Source organism: Motacilla alba, chromosome 8 (assembly GCF_015832195.1).
Source record: "Motacilla alba alba isolate MOTALB_02 chromosome 8, Motacilla_alba_V1.0_pri, whole genome shotgun sequence".
NCBI lineage: Eukaryota > Metazoa > Chordata > Aves > Passeriformes > Motacillidae > Motacilla > Motacilla alba.
Genome location: NC_052023.1, coordinates 2,547,685 through 2,570,407, shown reverse-complemented (window position 1 = coordinate 2,570,407; position 22,723 = coordinate 2,547,685). Strand labels below are relative to the sequence as shown.

Here is a 22,723-nt window from a genome sequence, read left to right as displayed (position 1 = left end):
TGATACTCCTCTCAGCAACTGGAAGCGAAAGGGCAGGGCCGGAGCGCGCTCCGGGATGAACTCAGCCCTCGGAGATGGAGACGGAGGTGCACTGATGGGAAAAGTGCCCGGCTCTTCTGTCTGCGGCGCGTCCCTCGCGTGGATAAATACACCACTCGCTGTTCATCACTGTCAGGAAAATTGTCACTTCTCACGAGCGCCACATTAATTAAAAGTGAGCGTTAGGGCCGGGGAGCTGAACGCTCGGAATCCTTTGGAAGGGGGATGGAGTGGTGTGTTCTTAGCGTGTCTTGCGCTCTGGGGCCGCTGCTGCCGCTCAGTGAAACCAAACGGGTGCCAGAACGAGGTGAAATCAATCTGAACTCATGAGAAATTGATTTCCAAACCTCTTGTTACCCCGTTCAACCAACGGGGCCGTGTAAGGTCAGCAGATGGGCTTGTGAAACTGAGTAGCAGAATAAAAATTGTATTTATCGACTTTAATTCGACTATGTGTGTATGTATATAATTTTAGTGAGTCAGAAAGCAGACTAATGTTTTCAGAAAGCACACACAGCTCACACAATGAATTTCAACTAAAATGGTGCCTGCTCCCTATTTTGTGACTAGCAGGAGGAGAATTTTGTTTCTATTGCCATCCTGGACAACGTTCTGTGTCTTGGAAGCCACAGTGACGTTTCTGTGCTTTGGGGTGCTGTGGGGAAAGTCTTGCAATCCCTTTACTCCATCCAAGTTTTCCTACGGTTTTTGGCCATTCCCTTCTGTGAAGTGACGGGGGCTGCACTGCTGGGGCTGAGCAGAGCATATTATTATAAAATTATTATTATACCCATATTATTGTACACATTTCCGAAGATCTACACCCCCGTGTCCAAAGGGAACAGAGCCCTCAGAGCCGCCAAGCCGGCTCTAGGTGCCCCTCCGCAGGGAGTTCAAAACACAGAATCACAGAGTATCATTGAGTCTGGACACCGGTGTGCTGCAAATAAGCGAAAAATAAGCTTTTCTTCCATATTCACACACGCGGTTTGCCTTCACTGAGGAGGCCGGAGGCCACGCGGCAGATCCAAGCTACGGCGGGTCGGGCTCACCTGGAAATGGACTCAAAAGTTAATTTGGGCTCCGAAACGCAAGCGCTGCACTTCCCGCGGTGGCCAGAGCCCGTGTCCCGCCGCAGCGCTGCCCCGCGGGGCCGGGAGGGGCCGCGGCCCGGCCGTCCCTCGGGAGGCGGCTCTCCCGCCGCGCCGCCCCGGCTTCCTGCGCCGCAGGTGAGCCGGGATCGCCCCTCGCTTCCCGCTTCCGCCCAGGTGAGCGCCGGCGGCCATCCCGCCGCTCCCGGCATCCCGGGGCTCCCCGCATCCCGCCCGCAGGTACCGCGTCCGCCCGGAGATGGCGCGGATGGGGTGGGGTGAGATGGGAGGGGGGCACGGGACCGCTGCAGGAGTGAATTCCCCTTCGGACACGGCCGTGGGGGTCACCGGGTGAAATGTGTGCGTGAAAATGTAAAGGGGATTAAAAACCTGTGTTTATCTGTGACTGGTGTTCCAGCTTGCCAAGAGGATGGAGCTGGGCTCTGCCTGGTGGTGCCAAGCAATAGTACAAGAGGCAGTGGGTAGAAACTGATGCCCAGGAAGTTCTGCCTGGATGTGAGGATGAACTTCTTGCCTGTGTGGATGACAGAGCATTGGAAATAATTGTCCAGAGAGGGTGTGGAGTTTCCCTCACTGGGGGCATTCCAGAACCATCTGGACTCAGTCCTGTACCTTGTGCTCAGGGATGGCCCTGCTTGAGCAGGGAAGTTGGATCAGATGATCCAACTGTGTTTTCTTCCAACCTGACTCATCCTGGAATTCTCCAAGAGTTTCCAACCATCTCCTGCTTCCAGAGCCAGACCTGTGAACAGCAGCTTAGCCAGTCTAGCCATGGCCAGGATACCAGCCTGCACTCATCAGACACCCCCCTGTGAAAGCCCTTCTGGCACCAGTGACCTCAACAAGTCCCTGACACCCCAGTAAAGACAGGGCAGGGCTGAGTGACTCCCGATGGCAGCCAAGGGCTCTCCATGGCACTGGAATCATCCTGGTGTTGTGTTGTTGTGCAAACAGTTTCCATTGCTCGGAGAGGCTGGCTCAGGGGGAGAGGAGGAGGGAAGTAACACACCTGTTGCAACACTTCCCATCCAGTGCCTGTCAGTCCAGGGATTCTCAGCAGAGCAGGTTTTTACTTTGTTTACGGGTGGTTAATGAGAAAACAGTTCTTCCGCATTCCTTTTTGATTTGTGACCCTTGGAAGTTCAGCATGGTTCCAGGTCTAACAGCTCTGTTCCCCTTGAAGTGATTTGTTAGTCGTGTACGCTGTCATCAAAGTACCTAGGATTTATTGGGAATGACAATATTTAGATACTGGAAAGGAGTTTTCCATCAGAACAGGTTTCTAAGACCATGTTTTTGCTTGGTGGAGAGCAGCTTTGGCATGAGCTCTAACTTCTATCCGACAGCAGAGGACCCACTCCAGTGCTTCCCTGGAGGCTGAAGTCCACAGGAATTCAGGAATTCAGGTTCTGCTTGCTAAAGTTACCATGCCTGGCGAGTGAGTGAGGCTCCTCTTGATCTGCACCGAGACTGGTAACACAGGTGCCGAGTGCTGTGTTTTCTTCACTTTCCTCCTCCTGTAGTCACTAATTGCGAGTAAAACTCAGCCTGCCCAAGCAGTATTTTCTTTATTTGTAACAATATTTAGCTGTGACCCACTGCACCTTGGAGATGTGTGGCGTATCAGTATTCAGGTACTCACAGAAGTATTCAATTTTTTCCTTCTGTCAAGTGCCTGGAGCAGTCAGTGTGCGCTCAACAGCATTTTTGTAAATCCTGCAGCATTGCACAGAGCAGAGGTGGTTTCAGAGGAAAGGTGTGTATGTGCTGTGCTTGGTCTGACTGAATTTTTCTGTGCAGTATAAGTGAAACTGAGCAAAACACGTGTTAGAATAGTGGTTTTTCACAGTATGGAGTCACTTGATGGCGTGTAAACTATAAAATTTTGGCTATCTGAAGTTCAGCTGATGGCATGTTAGGACAATTTAGGATTAAGATCACACTAGCAAATGCTGTTTTCCCTTGCTTTTGCTTTTATCAACTTTTACACTGAAATTTTCTGAGTCAGAGGTCTCTGTGATGAGGAGGATGATATGCGCTGTATTAGTCACTCATGATAACAGGGCCAGGAAAAATTCCAACTGCATTAGTGCAGAAAGGTGACTTTGGATCGGGATGAGCCCTTTGGCTGCTGAGGCTGGTTGTGTTAGAAGCCTTTGAGAAATGGCAGCAGTGAGCTAGGCCCCTGTGGGTTTTAATATCCCCAAAGGTTCCAGCCAGGCTGAGTGGGGAGGACATCCCATAAGGCTGGATTTTTCCCAGAGGGATGCAGGAAAGGGTTGTTGGAGGCCGGGTGGAAGGATGTGGGGCAGAGGTGGCTGTGGATGGGTGGGGAAAAAGGGGCAGAAGAATCTCTGCTGGCTGAGCTGTGTCGTCCTGCAGCAGCAAAGCCCTCAATTTCCAGCTTCCAGCAGCCCTTTGTGGAGGGCAGCTGTTTGTCGAGGTTGTTGATGGGATGTTGGGAGGCTGTGCTCCCCTCTGGCTCTGGGATGTGCAGCACTCCATGTCTCCGTGCAAGTGGCAGGGGGGTGATGGCAATGGAAGACTTAAACCTTTCAGCTCTTCTGATGACCCTCTGCTGGCACCAGCATGGGGGAATTCCTTTTTCCTTGTGCTGCTTTTGAAGAAGATCCAAGTCTTGGGATTTCATACAAAACCTTCTGAAGCTTTCCCACTCCCTCGGATGCGTTGGGTTCAGCTCTCAGAAGTGAAGACAGTGGAACCCCAGTTGGATGCTGTCCTGAGGTTACAAAGCACTCAACCTCCTGAAATTCATCATTTTCTCGATGATTTTATGGTTATGTTGGAAGCTGTGACATAAATGTTGAACTGAGGTTTCCAGTGAGATAAACAAGCATCTATAGGAGTTGGAGACTGGAGCTGGGATGTGGAGCGCATGAACTGATTTTAACAGGACAAACCAAAGTGTTTTGGATCATTCTTCAAAGTTAATGCCTGGGATCTAATATATCCACTGTTTGCTGACACTCTGCCTGGACTTAGAGTGTGTTTGGAAAGTGTTTAATGATAAATTGTTTGGGCTCTTAAACATAGAGATCAATAATACATGGAGTTGTGAGTTTCTCTGGTGCCCAAAAGCAGGTCTTAGAGTCCAGTCCTCAATTATCTATGACTTGAAAACTCTAAATTAGTTTGTATTTTCAGGGATCCCTTCACACCAGCAGGAGCTGTTTGCTTTAATTTTTTCCTCCTCGCTTTCTTATGGAAGAAAGGAGAATAAAAAAACAGTGAATGTGGTTTTAACATATTGTACCAAAAAAAAATTACTAAAAAGCACTGCAAGCTGTCTGGAGGCCAGCTCTGATCACGAGGAACTCCAAAGTGCTGTGTAAACTTGAACTGTTTTTCAGTTAAATCACCTGAGATCCACTTGGGCATCCACTGGCAGAAGTGGCTCTTAGGGACACTTGGAGCAGCTCAAGCAAGAAGCTGAAACTTTCTTAATGCTTTTTTTTTTTTTCCCCTCCTGTTTTGTACCTCCTTCTCCAGAGAACTTCTGCCTCAACGGAGCCAAGATTTCTTACCTATAATTCTTCTCCTAAAATTTAAATCTCCAATTTTCTTGGGTCAGTCCCCATTGGATAATTGCTGTTATTACACCCCCGGCAAAGAAAAAAAGATGAATTTTGGTGATGGTTAGCTCAGCATTTGGAGGCTGATTTGGATTGGGCATGGATGTTTCTGGTGGTGCAGTTTGGTCCTGCTGTGAGGTGTGGACGCATCACCCTGTCCCCTCTTGTCCCCCTCCTGCCAGTGCTGGCAGCTCAGAGCTGAGTGGGCACAAACCTCACCCCACCAAAACATGAAGGATTCTTTCTGAGTGTTTAGCTCCCTGTTCCAGCTCACTGTGGGATCAGCTGAATGGAAAATGGAAAGGGAAGAATAAATGCACAAAAGAAGGTTGGGAAGCTGGACCAGCCTCTTGGCTCTGGCTCTTGGGTGGCCATGGTGCTGTCAAGTCGTTGTTATTTCCTGCCATGCTGGATTTCTTCTCTGGGTTTAATCTTTTCCTCTCCCCGCTGCTGGTTTAAAGGTGTTTCAAGCCACTTTTCCTCACAGGAGTTATTTTCCATCCCTTTCTCCTTTTGGTTCGCTCGCTTTCCTCTTTTAACTGGTGATGAGAGGTAGAAAAACAGAGGAGGAAAGCGACTGGAGGGAAGTTAAACCGGGAAGAAAGAACAAATTTCCATATTCTTTGTCCTGATTTGTTAAGGTTCATGCTGTATTTTCAGTCGAGGAGGTTTAAGTTTTGTCTTCTGGGTTTAATGAAGACTCAGGAGTGTGTAAGGAAATGGTGTTTTCATCTGCTCTTCAGAATCAGCTCTCTGCACAGAATCAAAGGCTGCTGTGCTCTTAGAAGTGTTTTACTTCCAATGGAAAAGAAAATAAAGCTGCAGCACTTCCAAAAGTGCAGATGCATTCCTGAAAATCTTTCAGGGGGTTGTATGGCTCTGCTGCTTCAACTCTTGCTACGAGTTTGATTTAAAATAACCTCCTAAATCTGTCAGGAGTCTTGCAAAGAGACTCATTCTGCCTGGCTCTGGGTGGAAACCACACAAAGCCACCGAGCTCTGCAGGAATTCCTGGAAGAGCCAGAGCTGCTGGGATATGCACAGGAAAGGGTGCATAAAGCTGAAATTGTGGTTTGGGACACGCCTCCATCCACTTCTGTTTTTTCCAATTAGGTAAATCAGCTTAACCTAACTCTGCAGGAGAAGGAATGCTACTCACCTGCATAATTAATATTTTGGTAAATATAACAGTGTCCTCCCAGAATTCCAGGTGTTTTCAGTGTGAGCAGAAACAGCATCAGAGGCAGGGCTGAAAGGGTCAGAGGTCCTGCTGGGAGAGAGCCCCTGGAATGTGCATACCCTGGTGTCACGTTCACCATATGACCCTCTTGAGCTGTGAGAATAAAAAATAAATGAAAAGCTTTTATGTAGAGAGAGGGATATGGCTAGTCTTGTTCCAAAATAATTCCAAATATATTATTCGGAAATTACACACTTATATACTGGATAGAATTAAAATATGTAAATTGTGCTGTTAAATGGCTGGCTTTTTTCAGAGGAGCTTGTACTAAGTGAAGGAAACTTGTTTGGTAGAGCTGCCTTGATAGATTTCAGAATGACAGGCTCCACATCAACTTAATAACATGCAAGCAAGGGTACAAATTTATCATCTCTGCTAATTGCAAGTCTGTTGTTTTTATACTGCCATCTAGGCCTCAGCCTCTGTTGGAGACCTGTTCTATTTGGCACTGTGGAGGAGCTTAAAAAAGGATATTCCACTCCTTAAAAGCTTAATAAAGGATATTTTGCTGTTCATGCATGTAGAAAAGAGGCAAACACCTACAGGAGGAGAGAACCTTCACCTATTGTAAATCAGGGTGTGATTAAAACAGACCTTCCTCAGGAATGTGTTGGAACAGGGATTAATATGCCAAATTTGGGGCTTTAATTCTGTGCTGTCCCATGAGTGAACTTCACTTTTTTACGGGGAAACACGAAGTTTCATCTATATTGCCATCCAGAATGTTGGAATACTGTCTACGAATGATCAGGTGGAAAGTATCTTCTAAATTACAGGTAGATTTTAGCTGTGTCTATATCTGTAAAGATCACAACTTTAATGTCAATAGTCAAAATAATTTGGTTGAACATGTCTGTCTCAGTTTTCCTTTTCAGTTTTTTTTTTTCATAACCTGCATTTTTTATTCATATTTGGAAGAGCTGTTCATATTCCTTCCTGTGTGTGAAAGGAAAAGCATGTGGAACAGGGAAAAAGTTTTGGATGTGCTGAGGCTGTGTCGAGAGCTTTGCTAAATACTTGGGGTAAACAACAGGGGTAGTAGTATTTTTTTATTAAATTTCTTGTAGTTAGCATAGTATTATTGCATTTATCAAATGTTACTGATCTGTTTAGATCTATCATTAATTAATTTAATTTTTATTTTTTTTAAGCCTCAGCCAGGTTATTCTGATCAATTCCAAAACCACCCCTCAACATGCCCGAAAATCCAGCGGCAGGTAGGTGGTCTGAAAATGATTCCTTTTGCTGAGCACTGAGCAAAGCAGCTGCATTCCTAACCTGGCCTGGTTTGTGGTGCAGATAAGCAGCAGGTGCTGCAGATCCTGGATCGGCTGCAGGCAAAGCTGCAGGAGAGAAAGGATTCCCAGCACCAGGAAAACCTGGCTGTGCTACGGAACACCCTCAGGAGCCCCCTGTTCAACCAGATCCTGACTCTCCAGCAATCCATCAAGCAGCTGAAGGAGCAAGTGAGTGTAAAATTCCTGCTGTTGGTGTGATGGTAACTCTGGGCGAGTGGAACTTGGATCAGCGTGTGTAGGCGTGTGTTAACGAGGGCGCTCTCATTAATAAGCTGTAACGTGGTGCTAGTGAGTGTTGGGCCTGTTTTTTCTTCTGCGGAGCTGGTGTCTGCAGAGGCACTGCTGAAATGGGAAGTGGTTTTGCAACCAGGAGGTCATGGGGCAACGTGCTTTGAAAGGGATGCAGGACAGGCGGGGTTGTGTTGGAAAAAAACATCTGCAAAAGGCATCAGCTCCAGTGTTTGGAGTCCTGAACAGTGTTGGAACTGGGGTCCTTTGTTTTTCACTGAAGCTAAGTGCTGTTTATCAGCTCACTGGCAGCATTTTTTCCTCCCTAAAAGACAGCATCACTTAGTTCCTGCTAATTTTTACAAGAATGCTTAACCTGCTTTGGCAAGTAAAGTGCAGAAAGCCCAGCCTGAAGATTTGCCAAGCTCTGATGCAGCTGTACCCAAGCGAGTTTTAAAATGACTTGGCTTTGTCAGAGGTTGGAACTTCTGTGGTTTGGTTTGTAAAGCCAAGTGGCACTTGATTTTGTGGACATGGGCAGGGACAGGTCTCACCCTGCAGCTCAGTTAAAATCATCAATAAAATCAAAACCAGGGAGTGACTGGCAGGATGAGTGACAGGGGGACAAGGCTGTCCCTTGCCAGGTGTATTGCAGGTGCTCCTGCCTGGCTGGCCTGGTGGGGGCTGTGCCATTCATTATCCATCCTTCCCAAGTTCCCAGAGATGCTGCATCCCTTCCTTCCAAGGCTTGGATGCACATCTGCAGGCTGTTAAACGAATGTATGAAAATGCAAATGTATCTAAGAAGTGACTGAGACATAGTATTTGGAATGTTCAGAATTCTCGTCTCTAGAAAATTTGGGTTTTCTTGAAATTCTATTTAAGCATGGGCGGCTTCATTCAGGATGGGATTTTCCAGTTTGTTATGTCACACTGGGAATATTTTTCATTTCTTCATTATCAGTGAGGACTAGAAGTGCAAGTTCCAGCAGAGATAACATGTTCAGTGGTAGTTTGTACCCTAGGCTCTCCTTGGGGAGGGGATAATACAAAGCAGGCCTCAGGCTCCTGAATGACTCAAAATACTTGAATTTTTTGTGCCAAAATTTTATATGGGTTTCCCTAACAGTTGCAGCAGTGCTTTAGAGCCTCTTTAGTGTTTGGTGTTTTTGCATGTGTTGTTTCTGGAATACCAGAGTGAAAAGAGGGTAAGGGGCATGGGCAGGGGAGAAGCATGAAAGAAACAGAAAAAAATAAGTGGAGTAGAAAGACAGCTGAAACTCCTGAAACACAGGGAACTCCTAAAAACCAGTTTCAATTTGTTATGGTAGCTTGGTTATAGATTATATATTAGCACTGCCTGATTTATACAGGTGAGTATATTTGTGTGAATAGGCATATATGAACACAGGTTTTTTTGCTCCTTGGGCAGCCTGCACGTAAAATGGTATTTGTGGAAAACCCTTCTTTTGTTTTCAGTAGCTTTTCCACACCTCTGTTCGTTTTCAACAGCTCAATTACATGCCTCCAGACCGCTCAGTGGATTTTGATTTTACCAAGAGGGGGCTGTTGGTGTTTGCTGACAAATCAGTCACTGCTGGGACACCTTGCACTTCACCTGCACCCAGAGCATCAGCCTTCACTCCAAACCTGGCTGTTAATGAATTTAACATGATCATCCAGCAAATGGCAAAGGTAAGGCTCTTAAGGTTTAGTGAACCAAACTTTTTTTCATTTTGGAGCATTTCATGCTGCTTTTTTGTTGTGTGTCTGGAAGCGTGGTGCCTCCTAACCAAGAGAGAGTAGAAGTGTTGAGAACTTTTCCCTCTGGAAGATAATGTCAGCAATAGGAAGTGGCTTGGTGGCCTGTTTTGTTTTTTTAACTTCCATTGCCAATTTTCTGTTTTACTTTGTACCAAACACACCAACGTAGTAAGGAAATTTCAGCTGCCAGAAAACATTTTTGGTATTTGATGACACTTAATTGAAAAGGGACATTTTCAGCAGAAAGCTGTTTTGATGGAGGCACTTGTTTATCAAGTACATTTTAAATTGGAAATGTACCAACTTTATGAACAGTGCAAAGGATTAAAAAACTAGCATGTAATATTTTATTTAACTCTTTATTTAGTATGTCTTAACTTTGCCAGCCAGATGCAGATGTACCAAATTCCCTGAGAATTTGTACAGGTGCAGACATCCACCCATGTGGGATTGGCATTTATACCACAAATGTATTGTTCTGTGTTATTTTGAACTGTTAATTTAATTGCTTAGTCATGCCTTTGTATATTAAGTAACTGTTGCTAATTGACTACCTTAATGTAGCTGTAATATTTTGAGCATTACTCTTCTCATTAGTGTGTCATTAACTCATCAGAGATAAGATTTAGCAGTAAAGGCTGCATGTTATTTGGAATAAAAGAGCTGTGATAGCAGTGCATTCTCCCAGTAATATTTCCCAGTAAACAACTCCAGCAATTTTGGATTTAAACTGAAAAACAGGCAGTTGCAAAAGCAAACTTTTTTTAGCATTAAGTGTGAAGCTGCAGGGAGGGGGAGGAAATTAATTTCTTTATTTAAAAGCTGCAGCCTTTTGAATGCACACCTAAAAATCAGCATTAAAAGCAAGGGGAGCCAAAAGACAAGTAATTTAGTTTAGCTATACAGCATTTCCAGAAATCCCAAATATATTGCTCTAGACAGCACTTCGTTCATAGTTTTCATCCAGTTTGGAATTCATCTCATAATGTGAATGAAGTGTGAAAGCAGCTCTTAAATTCCCTGAGGTTTCAGAACCTCAGAGTGCTTGCATATCCAATACGTTGCCATATTAAAAATAATAAATGGAGGAGCTTTTATAGAAATAACATATTTGGTATTTTGCCTTTGTTTAGTCTTAGGAGGAGAATAACTCTCCCAGTGTTCATAAATTTTCAACTAGCTCATTCTGTTGCATTGAAAATTAGTAAATCATTTTATCTTCTGTTTTATTAGGGAAGACAAATAGAATCAATAACGATTGATAAACCCTCTGTTGGAGGGCTTGGATTTAGTGTGGTTGCCCTTAAAAATCCCAGCCTGGGAGAAGTTGGTATCTTTGTCAAGGAAGTCCAGCCAGGAAGCATAGCTGACAGGTGAGATCTTCATAATTGTGTTGGAAAATTGTATTTTCCGTGGAGGGAAAAGTCATGACCTTCACGTTGAAAACTCAATCAGAATAACATGTTTGTCTGGGTTATCTGGTGGGATATTTTGGTGGTGGTATCTTGAATTCTGGCTTTTCAGCTGAAAGGGACTCATGTTTTGAGGATCAGGTTTTCAGATGAGTTTTAAACATCCGAGCCATTCATAAATGGAATTTCCAGAAATCATGACTCACTTTAGAGAATCTCGAGTCCTGATTAAAAAACCAAAAGAAAACTCAGAAAAGAATACAAAGATAAAAATTAGATTCCGTTTTAATTTTTATGCATTGTGTCCCTGAAAGATTTTTTTTTTCCTTTATTTATGTGCTTCTGACAATGCCCTATTTATAGTTGGTTTTACTGGTTGTTTCCTGTGTAAATTTAGATCCACTCCTCCCAACAGATCCCTGCACAGATGTCATTATAGAATCGAGGCTTCAGGCAGTTTCTTCCTGTATTGTCTGTGGGTTTTCACCCAACAACAAAAGACAGAGCAATCCTTTAAAAATAAAATGCGATTGTAAAACCACAAGAGTTGGCATGAGACAAACGCAGTGCTTGGAATTATGTCTCAAGAAAAATGTGTCTAGATTTCAAGTCATTGGTGTCACTTTTTAAATAACACATGTCAGGAAGTGCCAACACAGGATGACAAAAAGAGTGGGGAGAGGTTGGAATGATAATGGCGATGGGCCCGCAGAGAACACACCAGAGAACACTTAAAGAAAAGCATATTAAGGCTCTTTCAAAGTGGAGACAGATGGACTGATCCGGATGTCAAAGGAGGGTGAATATCTCACTTTAGGATTTGATGACCTGCTGCTCACTTTCTTTGATGAGAGAATCTGAAATATGGTTAGTGCTCGAAGAAAGTGATTTCTGGGAAACGTCTTAAACATGGCACGACAAAAAGGAAGTTTCAAATGCCTTAGTTAAGATGTGCAGTTATATTGTTTCGGAGTTTATAAATTTCCCCAGCATGCTTCCCGTTTTGCTTCTGAGACAAGATCTCCTGGAGACTTTTTTGGATTCCTACAGAGCTTTGAAGGCAGTGTCTGTCTATGTAACAGTTTGGTCTCGTGCTCAGAATGAATATTTAACAAAGGAGATGAGTGATGGTTTCTCTCTTGTCACAGATCTAAATTCATCACTGGGGTGAATTAACTGTGAAATTTATATTATCTGAAGGTAGCAACTGAACTGCGTGTTGCTCCAAGAAAGTTTCACGTCTGAAGCTTGATACTATAAATTTTAAGTAAAATATAAATATGCAGCACATCAATCTTTAGAGTAAATAGTGATACAAAACAGCATCAACGCCTGACTTGTGGGTTCTCAGAGATGGCATCATGTAGTGCTAAACATAATGAAGAATAGTTCCTAGTTCATTGTGTAACTACAAAAGTACTTTTTTCTGCTTTGAAGTTCAATATCATCAAGAAAGTATAAGGGAATTGCAATTAAATTTTGCACAGAAGCAAAGTAAAGAAGTGAGCAAATTTCTGTACCATGGCAAAGCTGGAGCAAAATGTGGCTGGGCAGTTTGGAGCAGTGTGGATGGAATGGAGTGTGTAAGCTGGTGAAGGCACCCTAATAAGCAGGTTTTTAAAGCACATAAACATTTAACCTTGCACGACTGCGTGTTTTGCCTGTTCACGTTTCAGTTACAGGAGCCTGACGTGAAGTCACTGTGCTGCATTAAAAAATTGCTTTCAATGTTTTGTTAAGGGATCAAAGACTGAGGGAAAATGACCACATACTGGCCATTAATTGCACGCCATTGGATCAGAACATTTCCCATCAGCACGCCATTGCCCTCCTCCAGCAATCCACAGGATCCCTGCATCTGGTGGTGGCTCGGGAGCCACTTCAAGGGAGCAGCAGAACTGCCTTACTCAGTGATGTAAATCCACCTGAGACTGTGAGTTGTTGTAATACTGTCCAAATCAGATTTCGAGCTGGGCTGGATTTTTTTTTTTTTTTTTTTTTTTACCCCTGGCCCAGAAGTGTTTGTGTTAGCAAGTTTTACATAGAGGGATTGTTTTCCTTTAATCAAATTTTATATGTGATGACATTTCATTTAGACTCACCGTGCTGTAAGCACAGAATTTCCATTGCAAAGCTGCGTGGTGGAGTTGTTATAAAACAGATCCTGGGTTTTTATGGGATAGCAGAAGCTTTAGTAGATCACCATATTCTTATCAGCAGGGTCTGTTCAGCACAGGCTGGATGAAGCATTTTATGAGAATACCCAGCTGAAACCTACTTGTGCTCAGCAATTAAAGATGCTCTGATTACCTCTTACAAGAGAGCAAACATAACCTGCCATGAGCACTGCTTGGAACAGCCCAACCAATTTAAACTGGCACTGTCTTTGTTTTAAAAAACAAACACAATTTATCTGTTAAAGAACCTCTCAATCCCTGTTTGTTTATCAGGTTGGGATTTTTTTTGGTTTTTTGGGTTTTTTTCCGTCGGCAAATTTCAGTGGTTGGGAAACCTTTTGTTTTTGTGACTAAGGAGAGCTTGTCACTGGGACATGTAATATACCAGGGCTGAACTTCCATCTGTGTTCCACCCATAATTCGGACAAACTGCACACCTAAATCCAGGGATTGCGATATTGGAATCTGAATTTATTATACCAGTAGATTTTGATGAAAATCTGGGTAAAAGCAGTGTTTTTCCCTATTCTTAGCAATTATTTCCCTCATGATTATTACAGAGGTAGTGAAAGCTGAAGGTTTTAGTGGATAATCAATATTGTTTATTGCACTGAAAATTTTAAAGAATTAAATTTTAACTGCTTTTTCATTGAAAGATCTGCACTGAACAGACTAACAAAATAAAATACAAATATATATCTCTGCAGGGGGTCTTTAAACTTCTTTTATGATATTTAACTGGCTTTGGCAAAGATTTTCAGTATGCTAATAAATCCTTTATTCACAGAAGACTTAAATCTGCCTACTTTGCTCCATTTGGGCCTGTATGAGATATTAATGTGACAGAAACATTGGCTGGGTTTGGGTTGCTTAACAGCTTTGTTATTTTCAGATTGTCTTGTAGAACATAAGGTCATGGTAGAGTGTAGCTTAGAAATTTGCTTCCAATCCAGTATGGCAGAATATTGTGCTGTGCTATTAATTCAGTGCTGAGTGGGGGTGTTCAGAGTGTGTAAGTGAAATAACAGAAATAAGAATTTGGGCAAGGCTGAGGGAAAATTGGGCCAGTGCAAGCTCCTTGCCTCTGTTTTTCCCTCTTGTTTGCAGTACTCTGGATTTATGAAAAACTAAAAGGATGCTTTTCATTTTGGCAGGAAGACTTTAAAATTGCTTTTTCTTAGTCAAGCTTTTTCCTAGTATCCTGTTACCCTGAAAGTGGAGGACAGAAACGTGTGTTTAAAAACAGATGAGAAATCCCACTGCGTGTTTATGAGGAAATGGAGCTGAGTGAACAAAATCCCACAGATCCTCCCGCATGTGGGGTGGAGACAGAAAATTGCTGTGATTGATTCTCCTCCTTCCTGCTGCATGTGAAAGCGAGAAACGTTAATGATGGTCCGAAATTAAAATCTCCTGTTTTTATTAATTGCAGATTCACTGGGGCCACGTTGAAGACGTTGAGCTGATTAACGATGGTTCAGGATTAGGCTTTGGAATTGTAGGAGGAAAGTCGAGTGGAGTAGTTGTAAGAACAATTGTTCCTGGGGGATTAGCAGATCGGGTAATTTGTTATATTATGTCACTTCTTGTTTGATTGCAAAGTATAATTAACCGCTTTTGACAGTCTTAAAATAAACTAATATACTTCAACAAAAGGAAGCTGGTAGCATCAAAGTCTGAATGCCAACACGTGCTTTATAAATAAATAAAGGTTGAAGGTATGATTGAGGAAAAAGTCAGCACCTGATATAAATTAAGTTGTTTCTCAGACCAGATTTGGCTTTTGTAACATTGTTGAACATACAAAAATTCTGAAAAGTTGCCTGATATTTGGTATTTTTGGCCTTTGGTCGGTCTGGGGCAGGACAAATACTCTGTAGAATTTGGCACATTTTGCAACACTCGTGGGGACAGACTCTCCAAGTGAATTGTCAGGCAAGAAAATCTGCCCTCCCAAAATCACTGCAATGGAAGATTCAGTTTAGAGATTGAAAATGTCCTGTTTTGAGTGGATTTCAGTGAAGGGGGGTTTGATCCCTGCCTTGCAGCCTGACCAGTTCAAGGAGACACTTAGGTTTGGTGCAAAGCCTTTTGAAGTTGCGCAGGCACAGTTTGCACCTCTGATTTTTTGTCTTTAGAGACTCGGTGCTGAGTGTTGCTGCATTTCAGGACTAGAACACTTGCAGTAACCAAACAGATTCAGATTTTTCAAGCAAATTTGGTCCTGATAACTTGAAATATCTGAGGACCAGAGCCCCTGCAGACAAAAGAAAGAGGCAAAAGTACTTCCTCCAGTACAGGATGGAATAAAAGCTGGGAATTTGGAGAGCTTTATTGGAAAATGTTGGCTTTTTCTCAACTGTCTCCCTCTGAACCTGCCACGTATAAATGAGTATATTTTAATTTTTGTCTAGCACCTGTTTTGCTGTAAGGAATAAAGTGTTTTGGCTACCAATGAAGCATGTAAGCTAAGAACTCACCACATCATTCTCAGCTGAATGAGACATCATTAAGAACATGTGAAATAATGAGGCATGTTCATGTTAAAATTGGATGAGTTTGTAAATGAGTTTGAGTTGGTTCTGGGAATAACTCTGTGATTGCTGTATAAATCAGTGCACCAAAGGTGGTGGAGCTGTGCTGATCAATACCAGCTGGGAATTTGGTGCTGGAAGTTCCTGCTTGTGATTGGAATCATGATGTAGGTCATAAATCATAATTATCAGGTAAAAAATGGATTGTGTGGAGTCTTGTTACCTTCAGTGGATTTACTCACTGAAGTTGGAGCTTGGTTGCATGAGAAAAAAATTTGTCAGGCTAATATAGAATTATGAGGGAGGAACTCTGTAAAAAAATTCCTGAATCAAAATGCTGTGCTTATATTCTAACTCCTACCTGACGAGGAGTATTCTGTGAAACAGAACACACAACAATCTGTGAGATTATAAAACATTGTTGCTGCCTGTTTTCTCCTAAATGAGCAAAACAGTGGGAAAAACAGCACATAACTGTGCAAACGAGTCCTTGAATTATTTAAAATGTGTCCATGGTGGTCATTTTTCCTGGCATTTTCTCACATTGGTTCTCATGGCCCTGAAGATGCCCCTACACAGTTTCAGTTTTGTGGTGGAACAGATACTTTATGGATGGACTGGAAACACTTTTTTGCCATTTTATTTGCGTTTGAAGGACGGGAGGCTGCAGACAGGAGACCACATCTTGCAGATTGGAGGGACCAACGTGCAAGGGATGACCAGCGAGCAGGTTGCCCAAGTGCTGAGGAACTGTGGGAATTCTGTCAGGATGATCGTTGCAAGGGACCCCAAGTGTGAATTCATGGAGGCTCCACCAGCTCCCCTGAGCTGGCCAGTCAGCACGTTGCCTTCCCTTCCAAATGGAAATGTGAGTATCTGCTGCTTCCTTGGGACATTTTAAAGTGTGTTTGTGGCTTGTGATCAGAAAGGAAGGAGAGAACGGAGAGTTCTTGGGCTCTAAAGTGCTTCTCCTCTCTTGAGCTTCCAGATATATGCTTGTGTTTAAGTGGTCATTATTACAGCCCTGCCTTCTATAATTTTCCCCTTTTTGCTCTATCTTATTAATACCTGTAATCTTGGGATTGGAATGACCAGCTTTACAGAATTTATTTCAGAGTGGCTGATTTAATTACCAAGACCATAAACATTATCGATAAGTGGTACTTTTAGTTCTTCTTCTTAGCTCGTTACATTTTTTCTAATCAATCATTTGTAAGTGGGTTTAAAACTGGACTCTGAATTTCCCTAAGTCTGAAATCCAGAGAGCCACGGCCACACCAGAATTATTCAGCACAATCATCTTTTTATGAAACATAAGTGTAATGTTTTCATAGTCTACGCTACTGCCTGTGATAGGAAATATATCTAAAAATTTTGAAACTTGTTTTAGCAAATCTTATCATGGTCATATCAAAGTCTCTTGTTTTTGAAGTCATTCTTTTCAGTTTTGAGTAATTAAAATCAACAAATGCTACACTAAGTGTACAGTAGGTCTCGAAACATAAACAAAGCTGTGCTTGTGTACCATCTGCTACTACTGTGCTGCTTAGATTTAGGTGTAGAATCTGAGTAGCCTTTTCTTTCTTGTTTAGTTTCTTGAATATGAGTGAAGAGAGCTGGGATTTTTGGGGTTTTTTTGAAGCACTGTTTTTAAGGTCAGAGTGGAAGTCACTTTGCTCCAAACTCACCCCTTTGCTCACTGGGCGCAGTCACTGCAAAGGCAGATTTGTGTTTTACACCCTTGGGAAAATGCTGTGGCTGTGTCAGTAAAGGACTGGGTCCTTCTCAAGCTCCTTTTCCCCCCAGGGATCCCCAGGAGGGATCAGTGCAGCAGGAAATGCAGTGTCCAGGAGATGGGAGGGGTGATCTGCTGGGCTTCTCCAATATTTGACAAGAGGCTCTCCAAGGGAATCAGCATTTCAATGAGGCCCTTTTTTCCTGACTAGATCATATTTTCCAGGGCCCATATTAGGGGCAAAATAAATAAATTTCTTTTTTTTACTAGTGGTCATAGTTTTGTTTCCTCCACAAAATACTGTTTTTCTCTCTTCCTGTTACCACTGTCAGCCCTGAGCACTGTAAATGCTGCAGCCTTTCTAAAATGTGATTCCTTCTCAGTGTCTTTTCAGTGTCCTTCGTGTTCCTGCTATGCAGTTTAGAGGGGGAAAAATAATTTTCCGAACTAAATAGTGCCTTCATGTGTAGATCTGAAGAAACTCCTGGTGCCAGGAGAAATTTGCAAAGACAGGATTAGTTGTTAATCTGAATGTGTTTATTAATGTAGTGATGATTTCAATGATCCACCGCTCAGTTTGTGTCAGATTTATAATGGAATTTATCCCTATAATCTAGTTTTTCTCTGGTTTAGGAGTACTTTCACTAGCTGTGAGCTTTGGAGTGGAAAATATTTTCCTTTTCTCTTTTTGCAAACCAGCAGAAAGGCATTTTTAATAGGTGGTTAGTTATTTTCAGTTTTATATTCATATTTAATTTTCTTTGAATTTCCTGTGGTAGGGAATAACTGAAACTACTTCTGTGTGTGGGCACAAGAAAACAATCTTATTATCTGTGCTGTCCAAGACAGTGACAGCAGTGTGCAGCCTGCTTGTGCTGACTGTATTTAGGACTTTGCACTTGGATTTTTCTGGACTTAATTTCAATTATTTTGCATCCTAGCAGGAGTGTCACTTAGAGAGAAATGTTTGTAGCCAGAGCACTGACTCTGAGGAGCTTTTTGATTATGAAAACAGCCGGGCTCTCAAGGCCACAGCTCCATTCCAGGCGCTGCTGTGGGCTTGTTTACTCCAGATAAATGACAGCATCCAAACTTATCTTCATCTCCATCAGCCTCTTATGGAGCAAGGGAGTTGGAAGGCATTTAATGAGCTTAATGACTTTGCTGGTGGAGGGAGGTGTGTGTGATAAGGAGACAGTGCCCATTGATTTCCCTTCCATTGAGAGCTGAAATAGGTATGGCTGCAGCTCTGGGCTGCTTTTCATATGGGTCTTTCCAAAGCTGATGCTTGGCAAGCATTTGATTGAGCTTCTCTTTTTTCACTCCCTTATGAAATGTTTTCCATTTTCCCAGTCCCTTTTTTGCTGTTGGCAGTGACAGGATCCCTCTTGATTTCATCACTTTAACAGACCTTACTCTCATCATCTTCTTTTTGATCTCATTGCTCTGTATCTGATTACAGAAAGAAAACAACTCTATGTATTTCAATTTATCCCTTGCAATCCCAGATTTATGGGTTTGATTGTTTTTCTCTTTTGGTCTCACCAGTGTCTTTACTGTTCCCTGTGTGAACTCTTGCCTTGCAGATCTGATTTTTACTGCTCAGAGGACAGTTGCACAGACATCCCAGGGCCAACTTTGTAGGGACTTCACAAATGAATTTACATTGCATTTAAACAAAAGGAAAAACAAAATCACTTCTTACTTCTGAAGGTTTTAATTAACCTCTAATATTGTAATGGCACTGGAAAATAATGAATTTTTTTTACTATCTTGTGCTTTATTTATAGGATAATGACAACTTTTTTGACACCTATGATGTTGAACTAATAAAAAAGAATGGGCAAAGCCTGGGAATAACAATTGTTGGATATGCTGGCACATGTGATATAGGTGAGTTGTTCAGGATTTAGGAGAATGTTGGTCAGGGGTTTCTCAAATACCCTTTATTCACCATGGGGAAAATGATTGTCTCCTACCTGAGCTAGGATATAGAGACATGAAATTCACTGGAATTACAGATCAGTATCTCCTATTTGTTTGTGAAAGGGAAGTGTTAGTGTTTCAGGGCTTTTTAATTTTGTTTTTAATTTGTTTTTATTTCCTTGTTCTCATTGGGAGTTAGAATTAATAATCAAACTGCAAACATGACAAAGGACAGCTTTTCTGATTTCCATGTTTTTCTTCTCTTTCCTTTTTTTTTAAGGAAAAAGCCTTTTTCATTAAGATTTAAAGTACTAAATTCTTTAGCTGTAGGATGATTGAAGTCCTGATCAAAGTCCTTAAGCACATACTTTACTTTTAGCTTAGTTAGTCCTATTGAAATCAAACGCAGCATGGATTTAAGTGATTGTGGTTTAAAGCCTGGGTAAGCACAAGGATGAATCCATGGAGGAGGTGGCCTTTTGTGAGCCATTTTAAGGAAAATATTTGAGGTCAGTGTACAGGTGGTTGTGTCAGTGCTGGGTTTTTTTCCACCAGGGATCCTCAGTTTTGTGTCAGGCTGTGGGAGTGGTAACGTGCAGATGGTGGTGGTTTACAGAATCATCATTTCATGGGCAGAAGGAAGTGTGTGAAAAAGGCTGGAATTAAAAATCTTAATAAGACAAGAAGCAAATTAAATTAATGGAGTGACTTGTTTCTCTTCCTCCCCCCCCAACAGAACCTTCAGGAATTTTTGTGAAAAGTATCATACCTGGGAGTGCTGCTGACCACAATGGCCAAATTCATGTTCATGACAAAATTGTTGCTGTAAGTAGAATAATCTGCTTATCTATTGTTGTAGAGCTAAAACATTTCACATCTCTGTTAAAAGAACAACATAGTAAAGACTTTCTAAAATTAATTAAACCTCCTCTGCTTTGCAGAAGAAATAATTTGGAGGTTCGTGTTTGTTTAGGTAGACTTGTGACAGAAATGAGCTTTGGCTTGCTGTGGTTAAAGTATTATTTTATATTCAAAGAAATAGTAAATAGTAGTTAACTGTGAAAGAGGCAAGCATTTGGATTAAAGTGTTTCTGAGTGGAGAATCTTGGCTTTTGGCCTGCAGTAAAGATGAGCAGCATTAACTTCTACTTGAATTGAATGGGACTCGAGGATTGTAAAGATTCTGCAAGATGTGGCACATTGTTTGTGTTCCTGAATGGCTCTGGAGTGTGGATACAATCAAAATGTTAATGGTCACAATTTAGGTTTAAAAGCTCAAGCTTTATGTGTAGAAAAATGGAAAAACCATTGAATAACAGTAAATTGAATAATAGCCAATTTTGCATTCACAGCACAAGCAGGAATGAATTCCACAGTCTTTTTGTTTTAAGAGATAATATTTATAGAGATATGATTTTAAATTACTTTTAAAATGTGTGCCATGCCAGACCTTCCAGAGTCAGCAGCTTCTCCTCTGTGAGAGCAAAAATTAATATAACCTTTTATCTGCAGGAAAGGCCCTATTGGTGCATGATCTGACAGTGAGGTGAACAGAGTATTTTGGGTGTAAATTAAAATATCTGATAATGTAAGAATTGGGCTGTTTAGGGGGGAATTATACGAGCAGTTGTTTGTAGAGGCTTGTGTGGGGCATGTTAGAAATCCATGAGAAAACCAGCAGTGATAATGAACTGAACAGAGTTCCAGGCTGGATACTCTGCTTGGAACCTTCATCCACAGTCCTTGTCAAGCTGGTTTTGGTAAGCAAAAAAAAAATAAGGAAAAAATCTGTGCATACTTGTTTCAGGTTAGTAAATTCTGATTTGTGGTTGTCCCCACGAAAACAGAAAGAAGAAATTACTGCTGTGTTTCCTTTTAAAATGCATCTTGGAAATAAATTCTCATCAGTGAAATGTAACAGATTTAATGAGATTGTTTTGCAAATATTGCTGTCTTGGGAGAGTAACCCTGTAATTCCTGCACTAAATAATGTGGCTGTTGCTTACAGCCTGTGATTCTCCACAACATAGCCTGAGAATGCAGCACAATTACTGCTGTTTGGTACAATTTTCTTGTTTTAGGTTGATGGAGTCAACATTCAGGGTTTTACCAACCAAGAAGTGGTAGAGGCACTGCGGAACACGGGACAGACTGTACGTCTCACCTTGCTTAGAAGGAGACCTTCCTTTGCTATTTCCTCAGAAACACCTTCAGGTAGAGGTAATTCTTTTTTTCTAGCAACTGGTTTTATTTTTCACTCAATTTACAGTTACCTCATTTAACAGTTCAGGACTGGATACTGCACAATCCTCAGTTTTTTAATAGTGCACCGCAGAAAATTAAGATACTTAAAGGAAGAATGGAAAGAAATTAAAATGAGAGATTCAGGAAAATTCAGTGCAAAACTCCTGTGTAGCCACCCCACCAAAAAAAAAGGAAGGAATTAGTGAGGTGGTGTTACTATTTCCTATATTTTGCAGCATATGATTTGGGGTTTTTTTCATCTGTTTTCACAGTGCAGCCAACTGTTCCAGTCTTTGTGTCCCCTGGAGCTGTAGGGCCTGAAATTAATGTGGCCACTAAGAATGAGGGAAAACAAGAACAGGAGGATAATCTTCACAATGAAAAGCAGTCAAGCAGGTAGATAGAGTAGCTTGCAGCTCCTCTTCTGGGTCTGGTTAAGGACTACCATCTTTAATCCATTTTCAACACTGATGGGTTGGCTTAAAACATCTTTAGCTTTTGCCCTGCAATGCTTTCAGAAGTCAAGCTGTACTCTTGGATCTAACCAACTCTTTCCACAGTCCACAGGTCTGCTGAGAGTGGGTTCTGTGATATCTCAGGGTTTGTAATTCTCTGGATTCTTCTTCCTTGCATAAAATTTGCCCTTTTCCAGTCAGCAGTGGCCCACTTTGTTTAGGGAGGGATTTTTGAAGGTTACAGTCAGTGAAGGTGCAGCTCTTTTGGTACTCAGGAGTGACTCTCATTAACTCAGGAGAGCTGAAAGCCTCCAGCTCAGTGATTCCTCTTTGTGGTCCTGATCCTGCACTGATGGCCTGAGGTGTGCAGTTTTTTCCTGGGAGAGACTTTATTTCTCATCCTCCTCTGCTGCTGGGGCCCTGCACCAGCCTGCTGGGTGAGCAGCACCAGCAGATGGACCTCCAGGGAATTCATACTTATTTCCTGATCAGTGTTACCTCAGTCATACCCATCTTCATGGCTGGACTCCATAATGTTAGAGATCTTTTCCTGCCTTAATGATTCTGTGATCTTCTTGCCCTCACGCATCTTAAGACTCCTGCAGAGTGTTTTTATAATATTCTTCTGGTTTCCATTACCTCTGAACATGCTGCAGTTTCCTCTCTTGGCACTGCAGTAGCTTCATCAGAACTCGTGTCTTGGGTGTAAAGACCCCATAGCTGGAGTTCAGAAAAGGCATTTTTTTGTAACAAATGGCATTCAGGCACCGGGGCAGGTCTCAAAGGCATGGGCTGCTCTGGGTTTTAGCTGACTTTGGAACCAAGGCTGGAGGTCTTTCCAGAACCTTCAATTCCCCCACAGATTTCTGGGCTCCTCTACAGGAATTCTGGGTGAATTTATACAGCTTGTGTTAAAGTCAGCATAAATTATCCTTATGCCTTGTAGTTTCTGAGACATGTAGATGT

General features: G+C 42.2%; 1 protein-coding gene across 7 annotated transcripts in view; it reads left to right on the top strand.

Moving 5' to 3' along the window:
* Positions 1-1,222: 1,222 nt before the first annotated feature.
* PATJ (PATJ crumbs cell polarity complex component) overlaps positions 1,223-22,723 on the top strand; it is a 141,301-nt gene continuing 119,800 nt past the window's right edge. For 2 of the 7 annotated variants that reach the window (XR_005257687.1, XM_038143826.1), the window contains exons 1-11: positions 1,223-1,370; positions 7,136-7,201; positions 7,284-7,450; positions 9,023-9,205; positions 10,508-10,647; positions 12,427-12,619; positions 14,296-14,424; positions 16,053-16,265; positions 18,923-19,025; positions 19,795-19,883; positions 21,140-21,278. Coding sequence is in view for 6 of the 7 variants with exons in the window: in XM_038143826.1 (XP_037999754.1) it covers positions 7,180-7,201; positions 7,284-7,450; positions 9,023-9,205; positions 10,508-10,647; positions 12,427-12,619; positions 14,296-14,424; positions 16,053-16,265; positions 18,923-19,025; positions 19,795-19,883; positions 21,140-21,278 (1,378 nt within the window). In the remaining variant the exon portion in view is untranslated. Of the gene's footprint in view, positions 1,371-1,420; positions 2,634-7,135; positions 7,202-7,283; positions 7,451-9,022; positions 9,206-10,507; positions 10,648-12,426; positions 12,620-14,295; positions 14,425-16,052; positions 16,266-18,922; positions 19,026-19,794; positions 19,884-21,139; positions 21,279-22,723 lie in introns of those variants that run through there. The other 5 variants (XM_038143824.1, XM_038143821.1, XM_038143825.1 and 2 more) reach the window with 4 other exon arrangements.